The following is a 17,660-nucleotide window of genomic DNA, read 5'->3' as shown; positions in this document are numbered from 1 at the left end:
AAGGGATAGTGCAGCCCCCAGAACCGTAACAGGCCCTGCAGTGCAGTGGTTCTGCGTCTTTGGTGGCAGACAAATCTTACTATGCCACTTACAAGCTGTGGGATCCTGGGTTAGTCGCTTGCGTCCTCCGAGCCCATTTCCCCACCCGCACAATGTGCACCTCAGCATCTACCTCAACCAGCACAACACGTGGCTGACCAGAAGGATTAAGGCGTGATTCTCAAGTAACTGTGCGACTTTCTGTGAGGGATAGGGGCAGGGGGGAGGTGAGGGTTTGGGGGTGTTTGGAGAAAAGGGACGCGAGAGTCTTCCCGTTCCTTTTTTACGCTGCTTTCTCGATTCAACCGCGGAGCACCTCTCGGTCTCCCCACCTCTACCGCCCCCCCCTTTCTTTTTTTCCTGGCTGGAAAGAGGTCGTGGTCCCTTTAAGGCCCGCCCCTCCCTCCCCCAAAACTTCCCAGTGTCTGCTCTTTTCGATCTCGGACGGCCGGCCAGGCTCGCCGCCGAACTGGTAGGGACTCGGGGCGAGGGGTCGGGCAGCGGTGCGGGGGGATCGTAGGGGAGGCGCTGCCCGTGGCCCGAGCGCATGGGGTGGGGGAGGGGCGGGGGCCGGGAGCGCGGGGGTGCAGATAACACGGCCACCGGGTCGCCCGCCATGGGCGCGCTGGGGCGGGCGAGCTGCCTGGAAGGTGCCGCGAGAGGGACGGTTCCGTCGCGTCCCGTCGCCGCGCGCCGGCGCGAGGGGCGTCCGGGCCGGGCGCGGGGGCGGGGAGGGGAGGGGCCCCTCTCTCCCCTCCCCCCACCGCATTCCTCTGACGTCGGGACCTTGGGACCCCGCCTTTCAGTGGGACCCGCCCCGCCTTTGCACCGCAGCACAGATCACGTGTTGGTGGCGCCCAGCGGTCCCCCATTTCTACTCTCCGCCCTTTCGGGTCTTCCCGGGGTTATTGGGAGCTGTTTTAGATCCCCACAGCCCAATCCTCAACTTTTTTCTCTTTCCAAACCCGCGGACCTACCAGGCCCGGTCCCAATGTCTTAGTGCCACTGATCCCATTTCTAACTTAGTTTCCACCGGGACCTCCATTTCGGGAACTTCCTTTCACCCGGGTGGAAAGGTTCAGGAGCATCTTTAGGGGGGCCGCCCCCGCATTTTCCACTACTGTCTCCTCTCTTCTTGACTGCTTCTTCCTTCCCACCAACAGGCAGCCCCATAACCTTAGAGCCCATAGGGCGGCATCCTAGGTCAGCTCCCGCCCCGCCCCGCCCCCTGGTTCCAACTATTGGGCGTTGTTGGACTCTAGAGACTGAGGGAGGGTGTCCTCTGCGGGTTGGCCTGGCCCTAAGAAAATGAGGCCCACTGGACGCTTAGAACTACTCCCTTTGCAGAGTGCTAATGCTAGCACTTTGCTGGGTGCTACATACACCTTGCGTTTGGTAGATAGGCCAGTCTAAGGCAGAGGCGGGGACCACCCTTCCCTTGCCCACACAGAACCAACCCACCCAGAACCAAACTGTGATAACCCTGTAAAGGCTGTCGCGTGAAAATCATTGGGCTGAGTGATCAGGGATTATCATGGGGGAAGCCCTGCGGTCTGGGCTGGTAGGGACTAGGGACACTTTAAGAGTGAACTGAGCACGGGCTAGAGAAATTTATTCCTTAGTTCTGGGGTAGTGGAGAAAGTGTTCTGTTTGGAAAGGCGTGCTTGGCCAAAGATCGAGAGGTGCGCGAAAAATCCTTTTCTTTCTGCAAACTGAGTTATTGTGGCTGAATTTAGAGGTGGAGTGGTGAAAGAATGCCGGCAAACCGGACAGGGTTAGACGGTTGGCAGCAGCAAATGGTTTTATACTGAGAAAAAGGTCAGACAGGGACTTTTAAAAACAATTCCTCTGGCACTGTGAAAGTTAGCGATAGAGAGGAATAGGATATAGTGACGGGGACAGAGCTACATTGGCCGTTTCCCTGTAACTTGGTGTAGGCTTCCAGTGCTGCTCACAGCAAATCAAAAACTACTCAAGGTACTTCAGGCCTCCGCTCCTTTGGAGGGCTGCCCCGTCTTCGGAGGCGCCAGAAAGCAGTTCGCGCATGCGTTCTCGCCTCCCATCCTTTCCTGGACTGCGCCAAAGAGCGCCTACGGGCCTGGGATGGGCTCCCCTTTTCCACCCAATCAGGGCCCACCAGTGGTCCTACAATCTGGGGAGAGGATTCCACTCTCAAATGACTAATCGGGTGGAGACCCAAACAACGGACATCTACAGCAGCCAGTAGTGAAAAGCAAAAGGGAGGGGCCTCCATCTCTCCTTGTGGAGAGGCTGGGGGAGTCGCTGCGACTGGATGACTAAGGGCTCTCTGTTTGATGGACGAGGGAGAAAACCAGTAAGAGCGGGAAGGAGGCGGGGCTTTTCAGGAGCTTGGGGAGCGCCGCTCCTATCAGGTACTCCAAAGGAGGCCAGGCTGTGCCAGAAATCCGACCTATCAAATTGGAGTTTATTTTAAGGCGGTGGGGTCGGCAAAATAACTTGCAGAAAGCGCTCGCCTATAAGGAGTGTCCCAGACAAACGAGGGCGGGCGCTCTTGCAGAACGGCGTGGTCTTTGTCCTATAGGCACGCAAGGCGGACGGAGGCTTCCCCTCCCGCTGCGGCGGGACCAGTGGCTCCCCCTATCGGGTGGGGGCGGCGAGTGACGGGCGTGTCCCTCCCCCAATGAGAGGCGGGGGGAGGCGGGTTCTGCGCCGCCATGTCGCGGAGGCTGCTGCCCCGGGCGGAGAAGCGGCGTCGGCGGCTGGAGCAGAGGCAGCAGCCGGACGAGCAGCAGCGGCGGTCCGGAGCGATGGTGAAGATGGCGGCGGCGGGAGGCGGAGGCGGCGGTGGCCGCTACTACGGCGGCGGCAGTGAGGGCGGCCGGGCCCCTAAGCGGCTCAAGACTGACAACGCCGGCGACCAGCATGGAGGCGGCGGCGGCGGTGGAGCCGGGGCGGCGGGCGGCGGCGGCGGGGTGAGGCCAGGGCCCTAGGCGCCGGAGACGGCCGGGGAAGGGAGGGAAGATTGCCAATCTAGAGAGTATTAATTTTAGGTGGCTGAGTTTGTGCGCACGCGCCCAGGCCCTCGCGCTGAAGGACGGGGTGGAGTGGGGGAGGGGCAGACGTTGGGCAAACGGCGGGGTTTGCGCGAGGACAGGCGCTTGCGCGTGCGCGATATCCCGAGGTGGGGGTGGAGGAAACTGCTCGCGCTGCGGCTGGCGCATTGCGCAGGCGCCGCGGGCTAGCTTGTGGGGGCCAGGCACGCGGCCTGGCCGTTTTTCTTTATCGTTTTCCTGTCTGGCCCCTTGCGCAGGCGCACTGCTCCTGCCCCGGCCTCGTGGGCGGTTGTTGGGGGGGGGCACCGCGGGGAGCGCGTGGGCGGTGGCATTTTTCCGTGCTTGAGTGGGGAATTCTGCCTGATCGTTTTTAGTTTTTGTAGCGTCATGGTTTGTCCCTGTACAGAAATTCATTTATTTAAGGGTGTTTTTTTAGACCAGGATATGTTCCTCGTTTTTGTGGGCATCGAAAACCGGAAGAAGGGCTTGTGAAAGGTCTTGGGCGTTTGGAAGTTTAAGCCAAGCTTTGGAGTTATCACAAGTTTGCTTACAATTTCTAGGGGTTAACTGGATGCAGTCGGTTTCTCCAATCAAAATGTTCCCTGAGGGTGGGCATTTTGGAAGGGATTGGAGCCTCTTCAATCCCCTAGGCGGAAGAGGCTACCAGTTGTTACTGCTGACCTGGAGCCCGGTTCCTTCTCCCTGGAAGTTCATGAAGTCCTCTCCCGGTCACGGTCAGCCTTTTGCCGGGTTTTCCAGGTTTTAATAGCACGCTGTAGCTGTGATTTACTAGCATTTAAACTGTTCCAGGTCTTGTTCCGTGCGCTTTAAAGTTATCTCAATTGAATTCTTGACACTCCTGTAGAAGATAGGGCGTGGTATTACTGTTGAGGTGAAGTAAATCCGTCTAGGTCCCGTAGCTGTTGCAGGGAGGGGTTGGGATTAGGGGCTCTGGAACTCCAAATCGCTGAGCTGGTAGCCATCGAGCGGGTGTGCCTCCTGTGGTTTGTGTGGTTCATTCCTGAAATAGAATCCGATTCTGTTCCGTTCCATGGGCTTCTGCCTGGTAGTTCAAGTGGCAGGCTGGGCCCAGAGCTGGGCAGAGGTAGAGAAAGTTACTTTCCTTTTGATTTCCCAGAGGCTGTGGGTGGAAAGATACTTCCTTCCCTTGGGAAGGGAACTGTCTTGGTTTTTAGTGATAGAGGTTGGAGTTTTGTTTTCCTGAAAAACTTTCCTTCACCTAAGTTGGGCCTAAGTAGAATTTTCCAACACAGATGTTGGTGGGAGAGTAATTAACGGCCAGAAGCAGCCAAGACTGACCTGGTTGTTACAGCTTCTGGAGCTACTGGACCTGGGGATAAGTGGTGCGGGATAGCAATGCTTGGCTAGGTTGGAAGGGCACAGAAGCTGGAGTGGATGTCCTGGTTCAGACTGGAGCAGCAAATTGAGTTCTGTCCGTGATGTCCTCTTTCCAAGCCATTCTTTTCCCACATTTCCTTGACCAGCAGGAACAGACAGGTTCTGGGAGGAATATAAAATGGAATTTGCTTAGTCCTCCATTTTGCCATCCTCAGAAGCTACAGTGAGAACTATGAGGCACGTGGCCATACACTCAGGCCATGTGCTCTGCTGGCCCAGAATCCTTTTGGGGTGATTGGTCCCCTTGTCTGCCCTGTGTGTCCTCCTTGGCTCAAATGCTTTGACTGGGACCCCAACAGCACAGAAGCTCATAGGCCACCATTTTGTACAGCAGAAAGTGAAGTCTTATTTTTGCTTGTTTTGTCAGGAGAACTACGATGATCCACACAAAACCCCTGCCTCCCCAGTTGTCCACATCAGGGGCCTGATTGACGGCGTGGTGGAAGCTGACCTTGTGGAGGCCTTGCAGGAGTTTGGACCCATTAGGTACTCAGCTCATACGCCAGGGGTTGGGTAGTCAACTCCTTGGTGTCCTGTGTGTCGCTGGGTGTCTGGTTGGATGTGAATGTGTGGTCATTTCGGTCTAGCTGCTTGTAGCTAGGTCTTAGGCTCCTCTGCTCCTGGGGTTAGTCATTGTACTTTGAATCAGTTAACAGCAAGTTCTGCAGGGTTTTTTTCTCCTTCCTTTTCTCCTTCTGTGCCTTGTAGTTTTGCCTCTTTGGTACAGGAGGTGGTGGGTAGTGGTAAAGAGTAGTGAACAAAACTGTCCTGACTCGTCCCAGACAGTTCCCTATCCAGAGCGGTCAGCACTGTGATGGGGGACCATCTGGTTTAATCAGGTGAGGGATTGGGAAGAAACCTTTCCCAAAGAAGGTGATGCCCAAACTGTATACACCTCTTGTTGTGCCACTTATGGCAAGGGGTGCTCAGGTCAGGAAACCATGGTGGGGCCAGAGGAATCCAGAGGCCAGGGAGGAGTCAGCTTGTGGAAAACTGAGGCCCTTCTGACTCCTTGTCTCCATCCCCTGAGAGGATTGTAATCTGTGTTCTCTCTGCCAGCTATGTGGTGGTAATGCCTAAAAAGAGACAAGCGTTGGTGGAATTTGAAGATGTGTTGGGGGCTTGCAACGCCGTGAACTACGCAGCAGACAACCAAATTTACATTGCGGGCCACCCAGCTTTTGTCAATTACTCCACCAGCCAGAAGATCTCCCGCCCTGGGGACTCAGATGACTCTCGGAGCGTCAACAGTGTGCTTCTCTTTACCATCTTGAACCCTATCTATTCTATTACCACGGTGCGTGACAGCAGTTAGTTGTTTAGGTGGTTCTTCTGTGATATTTCTCTCCTGCTTTTTCTCCCTTGTCTTCTCCCCTGAGTCATATTGACCTGCCAGTGCCTCTTCATCTTGCCTGTCTTTGGTTTTACAGGATGTACTTTATACTATCTGTAACCCTTGTGGTCCTGTCCAGAGAATCGTCATTTTCCGGAAGAATGGAGTCCAGGCCATGGTGGAATATCCTTTGCTGCGAAACAGGTGTTCCTTGGGTTGGGGGCTCACAGGCTCCGTAGGGGTCCATCCATTCATCTGTCATGTGTCTTCTGAGTGCCTGCCATGTGCTACTGCTTTCATAGAGCCTGTGAAGGTATGGTTAGTAAATAGATGTAAAAAATTGGCCCTTGAGCAGAATGGATTTGAATCGTGTGTCCAGTTTTCACTCACTAAATGCATACTATCGTGCTGCACCATTTGTGGTTGGTTGGATACATGGATTTTTAACTGCACAGAGGGTTGGAGCTCCTAAAACATGTGCTCACACATACACCTGTGTTCAAGGGTCGGTCACCTGTGTAGTGTGAAAATGCAGAGTTTAAAATGCGAAGGGGAAGAACAGCATGCTGCGAAATACAAGAGGAAAGAATTCACAGGGGTCCTGGGAAAGTCTCTGAGGAGTTAGTAACTGAGTTTCTTTGAGGACGTAGGAGCTGGTATTCAGGCTCAGGACACTGCCTCTGCTAAGGTCCTCAGATGGGCAGGAGCTTAGTGTTGGAGAAAGCTTGCCAGCTGAAGAATGGCTGACATGGGGGGGAGGGTTGGTTATGATATTGGAAGAAGGGCATCCCACGTGGTGGGGTAAAGCTTGGATGTGGGCGTAGTGGAAAGCCTCTGGATTTTTCACAGGAGGAGTATGACCTACTTGATGTTTCCTGGATCGTTCAGGTTTAGTAGTGGCACACAAGGTTGCTGCTACCTCTGGGCTGGGCAGGGGGTGAGCAGAGAAGGTCACAGGATCTCTGGCCAGGGCCTGCTGTTCAGGGCAGCACTCCAGCTGGCTCCATCAAGTGGCTGTAGGCGGTGAGCTAACCCCGAAGCCTGCATGGAGCAGTCTTTAGGTGCTGCCTTGCCTTCATCCCTCTTTGGCACAATTTGAAACTTTCTAAGGCACTCTCAGGATGGGACTTTTCCTTAACTTTCCTCACATTTGACTCTGTGCAGAGTGCCCAGCGAGCCAAGGCCTCACTCAATGGGGCTGATATCTATTCAGGGTGTTGCACTCTGAAGATCGAATATGCGAAGGTAGGTTTGGGAAACTGCCCCTGTTAGCTTCCCAGGCAAATCTGGGGCCTGGCTGATCTCAAACTTTATCTTGTCCCTACAGCCTACACGCTTGAACGTGTTCAAGAATGATCAGGATACTTGGGACTACACAAACCCAAATCTCAGTGGACAAGGTAATCCTGACGGCCACTTTGTTCTAAATACACCCGCCTTGCCTTCACTTGACAAGTGCACTTCATAGACCTGGGCTCAGGGTTATGTAATGCCATTGGGCTCCCTGTGGACATGGGAGGGCCTTGGGGGGTCACCTCTTGGAGGACATACTCCAATGGGAGAGGGTGAATGAGGGGTCTCTGTAGGTCCTAGCTGCTGCTTTGGGCCCTTTGATGTGGCTGAGGGACCAGGGTCAAGGCAGAGGCCTGGGCCGGGTGGGGAGCAGGGCCTCACTGAGCAATGGCTTACGAACCAGTAGCAGCTCCCAAACAGATTCTGCTGCTTCCCTTCTAGGAGCCTGCTTAGGGGCCACTGACTCTCCATTCTCGCTGGACCAGGGATGGTCCCCTTGCTGTTCACTATTGAGAGGGTCTGCCTGTTGGGGGGAACAGATTGGGAGGTGATGCGGGCTCCCAGGCCTTTGCAGCAGAGCCTTTGAGCAAGTTGACCTTGTGGAGGTGAGACACCCTGGATTGGAGCAGGGCGGAGACGCCTCACCTCACTTATAGAGGGCAGACAACATCTCTGCAGGGGGCCCAGATGGACAGCCCCCTTCCTAAAATCTGTCAAGAATGATTTGCCTTGAATAGGAGGGAGAGGTGGAGAATTGCCTTTGAAAAAACAGCGGCACCCCCTCAGCAAGACCATCCATCTCTGTTTCTATCTTGGTCTGATACGTCGGGACTAGGCCATGGGCTGAGGGAGCAGGCTGGTTGCTGACATCTCACAGGCTCTGGAAGGCCAGAGGCCCCCATTCCTAGGCAGGCCTGTCTTGCTCGCCATTGCAGCTGGGAAGCAGTGGGCTGGGCGGGCTAGACTCTTCCCAAGGACCCTCAAAATGGGCGCTATGGGGCTGACTGCCCCCTCCAGAGGTCAGAGGCAAATTGGTGACCAAGTGAATGTACCAGAGCGGGCAATGGCATTACATGACTGCTAACAGAAACATGGCAACCAACCATTTCTTCTCCAAGGAACATAAATAGAAGATGTGCAGACCGGCAGGGGCTAGTGGCAGGGGCTGGCTGTGCATTGGTTTTGATGCCTCTCAGCTTTGGCCGCCCCCCCAGGCTGGGGGTCAAAAACTGATGAGCTGATGAGGTGACCTGGAGTGAGGGCGGTGCTTCGCCACCCCCTCGGGAACCAGACTTCAGCGGCTCTGCCTCTGCACATTGCTCACCAACACACAGGGTAGAAACCACTAGCTCTTCCTGGAGAGAACAGAACACGCAGCCTCCACCACGTCCCCAGAAACAGCTGCAGACTTGAGCTCACTACATCAAGAACACCACACCGCGCTCCAAGGAACAGCTACAAGCACAGAGACAGAGGCAGACAGAGACAAAGAAAGAGACGCAACATGGCAGCAGACACTGCTTTTTTTATTAAACATTAAAAAAAAAAAAGTCAAAATCCAAGCAAACTTGAACCCGAAAATGTACACAGAAGTAGGAAACACAGAGAACAGAGCTCTCCCAGCCAGCCAGCGGCGCTCTTTTCGGAGAACGTTTCATAGACTGAAGTAGATTCCATGGGCCTCCAAGACGATAGGATCCTCTCCATTCCTCGCCATGTGGGTTTGGTTTTTTTGTTTGTTTTTGTTTGTTTTTTAAGTCCTTTGGTTTGGGGAGGGCTTTTTTTTTCTTTTCTGTTTTGATATTTTTATTTTTTCTGCAGTCATCGGCTGCCAACATAATCTGCACCAACTGGAGATCAGAAATCAAAAAAAAAATTTAAACCACAACAGCAACAAAAATCAAAAAACCAAAACAGACCTAAAACCAGACAGCCAAACAGCTCAGAGGTACACAGTTACCTGCTGGCGGGTAACCAGGCGTGCTCCCAAGGCCAAAAGCGCGGGCATAGTGGGGCCACTGGCACACCTCATAACCAGGAGACACGCACATGGAGCGCTACACAGCCAGAAGCACCGCACTGCAGCACACAATGTGAGGAGGTGACAACATGGAGGGACACTACCCACTTCATACACCTTTATTTTCCACTTTCTGGTATCTTCTGAGGACAGAACATCTGTGAGCCATTTTTGGTTTAATCAAAGCATTGACTTTTAAAAGAATTCTTTAAAAAAAAAGTTGTAGCGGATGTGTACCGTAACTTGTATTTATGACTGTAAAACCATGTGATGCAGGGTCGCAGTGTATGTTTGATGGGACGCCATCTTTCAGAACTGTGCTAACTCACTGTTGAAGCGTCCAATGGTAAGAGAAAATACAGATTTGTTTTTTGTGACAAATGGACTTTGTACTCTGTACTTCTGCTGTAAGTAGCCCTTTTCCATCTTTGTAATGACTGTTGGAAAACAAAACCCAGGCCGGGTGGCAGGAAAGGGCAATGGTCCCGAGCCCTGGGTTTTGGAGTCAGCCAGGCCTGGGTTCAGATCCCGGCTCAGCCACTCACTTGCTTTGTGACCTCGGACCAAGTGTCTTTTAACTGCTCAGTTAAAAGTTAACTGCTCAGTTTCCTTATCTGTAAAATGGGGTTGAAATAGTACCTACCTCATAGGGTTGTTGTGAGGAATTTAAGAAACGGTGATGTATGTCTGTAAAGCGTTCAGCACAGCGCTGCCACTCAAGTGCGGGGTTGCTGGTAGCGATGGTGAACTGCAGCTGGGGACGGATGGGGCGGGGGTGGATCTGCGCCATTGTCTAAGCCTGTCAATGCCTTGTACATGACCGCTCATTTGAACTGATGCTGATGTCGCCCTGTTTGTCCTTTCCTACAGTCCCTCTCCTTGGGTTGGACGTGGCTAGGTGGGAGGGTGGCTGGGACTGGAGATTGAGAAAGTGGTCTTTGTAGAGAGGGGGGCTTAGAGCTCCTAGAACCTTGTGGCTTCAAGGGCATGATTTTTTTTTCTTTTTTTTTTTGCTTTTCCCTGGGTTATTTTCTGGCATTTAACTCCTCTTCCTTCATTGGGAGTTGTTTTAGAAAGCTATTCTGGCCCCCATAGTCCCTTTCATAGTGGCTGCAAGTTACTCATAGGGCCAAAAGCTGGGTTTCTGCCAGAGCCAGGGCAGGTGAGAGGCCAGAACCCGGCTACGTCCTTCACAGTGAAATGGAAGCAGCCTGCTTGGGGGCGGGGAATGGGGACAGTGGGCTCCAGCCTTAAAGCTTGGGGCTTCACTCGCACCCTGGGTCCATCTGGCCGCAGGATGGAGGCCCCAGTAGCCCTTGTGAGGCTGGTGCCCAGGCTTGCAGGAGCTGAGGGGTGCTGAGAACAGCCTCTGCAGTCAAGAGGAAGGGGTGCCCCTTTTTCCAAGTTTGGCTCTAACTCTTCTCTCTGTCTACAGGTGACCCTGGCAGCAACCCTAACAAACGCCAGAGGCAGCCCCCTCTCCTGGGAGATCACCCCGCAGAATATGGTGAGGGCAGGGGGTTCCCCTCCGTGGACTCCCGTGGCTCATGTGCCCCTGCCCGCCGCCCGACGCGCAAATTCTCACCCGTCCTCCCTCTTTTTCCTTCCCACCCCCCAGGAGGGCCCCACGGTGGGTACCACAGCCATTACCATGATGAGGGCTACGGGCCCCCCCCACCTCACTACGAAGGGAGAAGGATGGGCCCACCAGTGGGGGGTCACCGCCGGGGCCCAAGTCGCTACGGCCCCCAGTATGGGCACCCCCCACCCCCTCCCCCACCACCCGAGTATGGCCCCCACGCCGACAGCCCTGTGCTCATGGTCTATGGCTTGGATCAATCTAAGATGAACTGTGACCGGGTCTTCAATGTCTTCTGCTTGTATGGCAATGTGGAGAAGGTGAGCTTCTGCTAGGTTCTCTGCTTTCCTTGTACACCTGGCAGGCCGCCCTGACCTTCTGGCCCCACAGTGAACAAAGGGGAAGGAGCCTCTTTAGGAGCAAGCAGGTCCGGAGAGGGTAACTTGTTTAATCACATAATACTGCAGACTGATTTTATTTGGTCCTCACTGTATGTGCGTGGTTTTTTACTTACTAAAATTCTTCTTGGCCGCACCAGCAACATGCAGAAATTCCTGGCTAGGGATCAAATCCAAGCACAGCGGTGACAACATCCAAGTCCTTAAAACGAGTGTACCGCATAAAAGTACTGATACATGATGTTGCATGAACACGGCTTATGAATTTCACCTGTCACAGATAAAGCTCAGTGGGATTTTCTCCAGAACCCTTAAGATGATCTGGCAACACTGGGCCTGCCTTCCTTGCTTGAGGCATTCTTGGCTGGGCTTGCCTGTTGACTGCTCTCCTCAGACTAAGTTGTTTCTTCTGTCAAACTCATTCAAGCCTTTGAGTTTGCAGCCTGTGGCCTGGCCCGTTTAATATTAGCTCATTCTTTCTGTATCAAACATTTTAATAAGGTACATGTTGTTAGTTAGTTTCAGAAATTCTTTATGAGACAAGCATGGAGGGCACGTACCTTTTTTGTGGGAGTAGGACTCAGAGCTGGACAGCCTGGCTTCAGAGCCAGCACTGCTGGGGTTTTTTGGTGTTTTATAACATGAGCCACACAATTATGGCTCTGTATTTGTATGAATGTCTGTTAATGGAAGATGTTGATGGAAATAGATGCTTTCCCCCCCCCATGCCCACTTTTCTGTTGTGTTTCATTAAATCACCCACTCATGGGTCAGATTTTGTGGTGGGGAGACGCTGCCTTGTCTCTGCTGCCTGGTTTGGGCTGAGCACTTGTGGGCCAGGCAGGCTCTCTGGTCTGATTCCCCACTCACAAGTGAGGGGATGGAAGCCTAGATCCAGAGTAGAATTTTGTTTTTAACTAACTTGGAAGGGGCAGGAGAAGGGTCTTTGGCAGCTGGGCAGTGGTAATGGTGCTGACTATAGCTCCTCTCCTCAAGGTGAAATTCATGAAAAGCAAGCCGGGGGCCGCCATGGTGGAGATGGCTGATGGCTATGCTGTGGACCGGGCCATTACCCACCTCAACAACAACTTCATGTTTGGGCAGAAGCTGAATGTCTGGTAGGTCCCCAGTCTCCCAGGGCTTCGGAGGGTCAGAGGGCCTGAAAAGAGAAGGGGAAAGAGGCCCACTTAGGACAGAGTTCAGAGGAGTGCTGGGAAGCCAGATGCTGATTCAGCGTGGAGTTGGGTGTAGCAGGTGTGTTCCCAGATGTCCTCCTGATGTGGTAGGAGAAGCTGTCAGCTTCAGCTTAGCTGTGGAGCGGTGCCCTGTGAGGCACACAGTGCTATCATACAGGAAAGTGGCCACAAAAGAGGGTGGGGGGCAATTTGAGGTCTGACAGAGGGCTCCCCTTCCGTCCTCCAGTGTCTCCAAGCAACCAGCCATCATGCCTGGTCAGTCATATGGGCTGGAAGATGGGTCCTGCAGTTATAAAGACTTCAGTGAATCGAGGAATAATCGGTTCTCCACTCCGGAGCAGGCAGCCAAGAACCGCATCCAGCACCCTAGCAATGTGCTGCACTTCTTCAATGCCCCTCTGGAGGTGACCGAAGAGAATTTCTTCGAGGTGGGTGACAGGGAGTTGGTCCTCCAGAACAGCTGTCAGGGGAGGCCATGCATTTTATTTTTAGTTTTTTAACAAATAACCTATTGAGTTTTTGTTTTGCTGGGCCCTGGGTTGGGTGCTAGGGACGCAGCAGGGTTCAAGACAGGCTCAGCGTGGCACCAGCTTGAGCAACAGTGGAGTTTGCCATGCTCTTTGCATTTTGGTGAGTTAGGGTGGCTGCTTGTTTGCTGAGGAAGATTCCTCCCTGTCTGTGATCAGGGCCCAGTCTCAAAACATCCACATTGTCAGGCCCTCTGGTACCCACATAGCGTTAGAAGGGAGGGTCCTGTTTAGTTGCTATTAGGAAACCAGAACAGCCTGGGGGAAGGGTGGACATGTGGCTGCCTGCAGAGTTGGACTTTGGACCTTCCTCTGGCCTGCGACACTGCTTGTTTGAGTTCAGCATTTATTTACCTAGTGCTGGCACACACCCAAACAACAGCTGAAGGTGGGATGTTGAAAAAGCAGTTTCCTGGTTTAGGGAACATCATAGTTAAGAGCAGTGCTCCTCAATTTTGGGGGTGGGGGTGGGGTCACAGGAATACCTTTCAGTGTGTGATAAAAATTTAGAAGCTGTTATTGAGAAAAATCCGAGCATTAAGTTGTGCTTGAATTCCACATGTGGCACCGCTTGTGTTTCTGAGTCTATTTTGTGCCTGTTGCAGATCTGTGATGAGCTGGGAGTGAAGCGGCCGTCTTCTGTGAAAGTATTCTCAGGCAAAAGTGAGTCAACTGCACTGCCGCCTTTGATTGTTGATGGTTGGCTCCTTGCTTCCTGCACAGGTCAGCCTAGATAATCCTGCACAGGTCAACCTAGATAACTTTGGTTTTCCCATCAGGTGAACGCAGCTCCTCTGGGCTGCTGGAGTGGGAGTCCAAAAGTGATGCCCTGGAGACTTTGGGCTTCCTGAACCATTACCAGATGAAAAACCCAAGTGAGTATCTGTGTGTCCTGCGCTCAGCCCCCTTGTGGCCTAATGGGTTGGCAGGCTTTGGGCCAGAGCCATCCTTCCTGCCATCAAGTTAGGACCCCAGAGATTTTCTCATTGCCACTGGCACAGGCAGGTGGGACCTGTCGCCCGGAGAGCAGCCTGATATTTCCCATGGGAGGCCAGCCTGGCTGCTTGCTGCCACCCACTCTGCTGGCTTGGGAGTTAATTCAGGCTTGTCCTCCAGGGAGTTGGCATTCTTTATGCGTCAGAGGCTGGCTCAGATAGTACCCAGGACAGGCTGTACTTGCCGGCAGGTAAAATATGCCTACCCAGTTCCTGGGTAGGTCTGGCATGTGCCAGCTAAGAGCTGGAAGTAGGACTCTCCATGGGCTTGAATGAAGGAAGAGAAGGAGAAAAGCTTTGTGTGTTTGGCTCGTTTTTGAGTCTCAAAACTGTCGGTGACCAGTTGGATCCCTGAGGGTGAATTGCAGAAAACTGCAGAGATGTGTGCCAAACCAGAGGAACTCTGGGTCGGGGGAGCCTTCAAAGAGGGGCCCAAGTCACACCTCTTCTTTCTTTGGCAGATGGGCCGTACCCTTACACCCTGAAGTTGTGTTTCTCCACCGCTCAGCACGCCTCCTAATTAGGTGCCTATGAAGAGTCCCATCTGAGCAGGAAAACATTTCTCTTTCCTTTATGCTGTTTTTCTCTTTCCTTTTTTCTTCCTTTTTTTTTTTTTTTTTGGCAAATGTTCCTGTACTCTTTTTTTTTTTTTTTTTTCCTTTCTTTTAATTCTAGGTTAGTAGAGACTTAACCATAATGGAAACTCTGGAAGTCTAAAGGGGGAGGGGAAGGGGAACTGATATCTCCCAAGATTAACCTTCACTTTTTAAAGAATTACTGTACATGTGATTTTTTTTTTTTTTCTTCCTGTTCATACATTTGTGCTGCCCATGTACTCTTGGCATATTTCAATAAAATTGTTTGGAAAATAAACAGAGCACTTGCTGGGATTTCAGGGTGTGTCTGCCTTCCTCTCAGTCTTCTTTGGGCATGTGAAGTTCCCAGGCTAGGGGGGGTTGAACTGGAGCTGGAGCTGCCGCCCCACACCACAGCCATAGCAATAGCAGATCCAAGCTGCATTTGCAGCCTGTACCACAGCTCAAGGCAGTGTCAGATCCTTAACCTACTCAGGGGGGCCAAGGAATCAAACTTTCACCCTCATGGATATTGGTCAGGTTTGTTACCACTGAGCCATGATGGGAGCTCCCCCACTTGGTCTTCTGAAGAGGGGCAGACTCAGCCCTGAGGGGCAGGGCGGCCCAGGGCTACAGACAGGATGATCCTAGCATTTAAAAGTCCTGAGCAAAGTCCAGGAGACCTGGTAGTTTCATGGGGCCTGCGCAAGCAAGCTCAGCATAGTTGTGGGAGTCACTTTTTATTTTTTTAAGTAGTGTAAATTTAATATTTGAAAAAATAAACTTTTCCTAAAAAAAGTGGGTTTGGGGGCTTGTTTTTGTCTTTTTAGGGCTGCATCCACGGCATATGGAGGTTCCCAGGCTAGGGGATGAATCGGAGCCTTAGCTGCCAGCCTACACCACAGCCACAGCAATGAGGGATCCTTAACTCACTGAGCAGGGCAGGGATCAAACCTGCGTCCTCATAGATATTAATTGGGTTTGTTAACCAGTGAGCCATGACGGGAACTCCAAAGTTTCTTTTTTTGTAGAAGCCAGTCTCAGAATTCCCCTTGTGGCTCATCGGTAACAAACCTGGCTATGTCCAGTGTGATGCAGGCTCGATTCCTGGCCTCGCACAGCGAGTTAAGGGATCTGGCATTGCTGTGGGCCGCAGTGTAGACGAATCTTGGATCCCACGTTACTCTGGCTCTGGCACAGGCCTGCAGCTACAGCTCCAATTCAATCCCTAGCTTGGGAAGTTAAATACACCATGGGCGCGGCTCTAAAAACAAAAAAAGCCTTAATTTTATGAAATAAACACTGCTTTTCTATGAGGTTAGAAGATAAAGCCTCAGTCAATTCCTCAGTCCCTCTTTTTTTTTTTTTTTTTTTTTTTTTTTTTACTTTTAGGGTTGCCCCTGTGGCATGTGGAATTTCCAGGCTAGGGGTCAAATTGGAGCCACTGGCCTACGTCACAGCCACGGTTCCAGATCAGCTGCATCTGCAACTGACAACACTGGATCCTTAACCCACTCAGTAGGCCAAGGATCAAACCCACATTCTCATGGATGCTAGTCAAATTTGTTACTGCTGAGCCATGAGGGGAGTTTCTCTCCCAGTCACTTTATTTAGTGGAACAATTTTTTGGTGAGTTCCCTTTTTTTTTTGAGGGCTGCCCCTGGGAGGGGGTGTGTGTGTGTGGAGGATGAACATCTAATGAAGTCAAATGGCATTTATCAGATGGAGAAACTTTCCTTCATCAGGGGAGGGTCAAACAACCTCTAGACAAGCAGAAACTGGTCACCTTCCGGCCATAAACTTGTAAGTCTTCTAGAATTTATTGTTAAGCTAATCAAGGGGTAAAAAAAAAAAAAGTTACTTTCCCTACTTTGCCTCCCAGCACCCAGTTTTCATCCCTTGTTAGCAGTTATGAGTTAGGTCCTAGATATTCTATATACACACAGCCATCTCTAACTTTTTTTTTTCTTTCTATGGCGTATGGAAGTTCCCAGATTAGGGATGAATTGGAGCTGCAGCTTCTGGCCTGCACCACAGCCACAGCAACTCAGATCTGAGCCACATCTGCTACCTATGCTGCACCTTGCAGCAACACAAGATCCTTAACCCACTGAGTGTGGCCAGGGATTGAGCTTGTGTTCTCACGGACACTATGTTGGGTTCTTAACCTGATGAGCTACAATGGGAGCTCCTATAACCATTTTTTAATATATATCAACGTAACTAAGTGTTCTCCATGCTTAAATTTTTTTTTCTCTTGTCTTGGTATCTGCATAGTGGTTCTAGAGTTTTCCATCATGTAGATAACCAGTTTTGTTTTCTAAGAAAGCTTACCTGTCACACAGTCATTAAGAAGCCAAGATATTCCCTACAACCCCTTTAGCCCAGAGACAGGTTCACCATGAACATCTCCCTAAGGAACATATTCAAGGAGTTCCTGCTGTGGCACAATGGGATTGGTGGCATCTTGGGAGCACTGGACCCAAGTTTGATCCCCAGCCGGACACGATGGATTAAGGATCCAGCATTTCCACAGCTGCAGCTTAGGTCGAGACTGTGGTTCTCAGAACTGCAACTCCCTATGCCTTGAGGCAGCCAGAAACAAACAAAAACTAAGTGGTTTTGCAGAGGTGGGTGTGTGTTTTGGATTTTGTTTTTTTGGCTTTTTGTCTTTTTTGGCTGCCCTTGCAGCCTGGGAAGTTTCTGGGCCAGGGATCCAACCCCTGCCACACCAGACAAGTCCAAATCTGAAACCTCTTGGCCACCAGGGAACTGGTAAAACACTTTTATTCTTGGGCTAACTGGCTTTTTCTGAAGTTATTTTATTTATTTTGTCTTTTGTCCTTTTTTAGGGCCGCACCCACGGCATATGGAGTTTCCCAGGCTAGGGGTCTAGTTGGAGCTGTTGCTGCCGGCCTATGCCAGAGCACAGCAACGCCAGATCCGAGCCACATCTGCAACCTACACCACAGCTCATGCCACATCCTTAACTCACTGAGCAAGGCCAGGGATCAAACCCGCAACCTCATGGTTCCTTGTCGGATTTGTTTCTGCTGCACCACGACGGAAACTCCCCAAAGTGATTTTAAAAGGCCTTATATTTAGGAGTTCCAGGCTTGACGCAGTGGAAACAAGTCTGGCTAGGAACTATGAGGTGAGTTTGGTCCCTGGCCTCACTCAGTGGATTAAGGATCCTTCATTGCCATGAGCTGTGGTATAGGTCGCAGAAGTGGCTTGGGGGGTTCCCGTTG

At 51.9% G+C, this 17,660-nt stretch overlaps 1 protein-coding gene across 5 annotated transcripts; it reads left to right on the top strand.

The window, feature by feature from the left end:
• Positions 1-381: 381 nt before the first annotated feature.
• HNRNPL (heterogeneous nuclear ribonucleoprotein L) lies at positions 382-14,724 on the top strand. 5 transcript variants are annotated; one of them, XM_047789595.1, is made up of 13 exons: positions 460-511; positions 4,861-4,979; positions 5,553-5,790; positions 5,924-6,009; positions 6,975-7,071; positions 7,154-7,226; positions 10,575-10,646; positions 10,758-11,038; positions 12,113-12,234; positions 12,539-12,740; positions 13,445-13,502; positions 13,619-13,714; positions 14,296-14,724. In XM_047789595.1, the coding sequence occupies exons 3-13, from the start codon at positions 5,566-5,568 to the stop codon at positions 14,352-14,354; spliced, it is 1,371 nt and encodes a 456-aa protein (XP_047645551.1). In that variant the 5' UTR covers positions 460-511; positions 4,861-4,979; positions 5,553-5,565; the 3' UTR covers positions 14,355-14,724. The 5 variants fall into 5 exon arrangements, with proteins under 5 accessions (XP_047645552.1, XP_047645551.1, XP_047645548.1 ...); XM_047789593.1 differs by lacking the exon at positions 460-511 and adding an exon at positions 2,716-2,993; XM_047789596.1 differs by having other exon boundaries at positions 382-511; positions 10,575-11,038.
• The last annotated feature ends 2,936 nt before the right edge of the window (positions 14,725-17,660 follow it).

This window comes from Phacochoerus africanus, chromosome 8 (genome assembly GCF_016906955.1).
Source record: "Phacochoerus africanus isolate WHEZ1 chromosome 8, ROS_Pafr_v1, whole genome shotgun sequence".
Classification (NCBI taxonomy): Eukaryota; Metazoa; Chordata; class Mammalia; order Artiodactyla; family Suidae; genus Phacochoerus; species Phacochoerus africanus.
The sequence above is the reverse complement of the archived record's forward strand: the minus strand, read 5'-3'. Positions and strand labels throughout refer to the sequence as shown.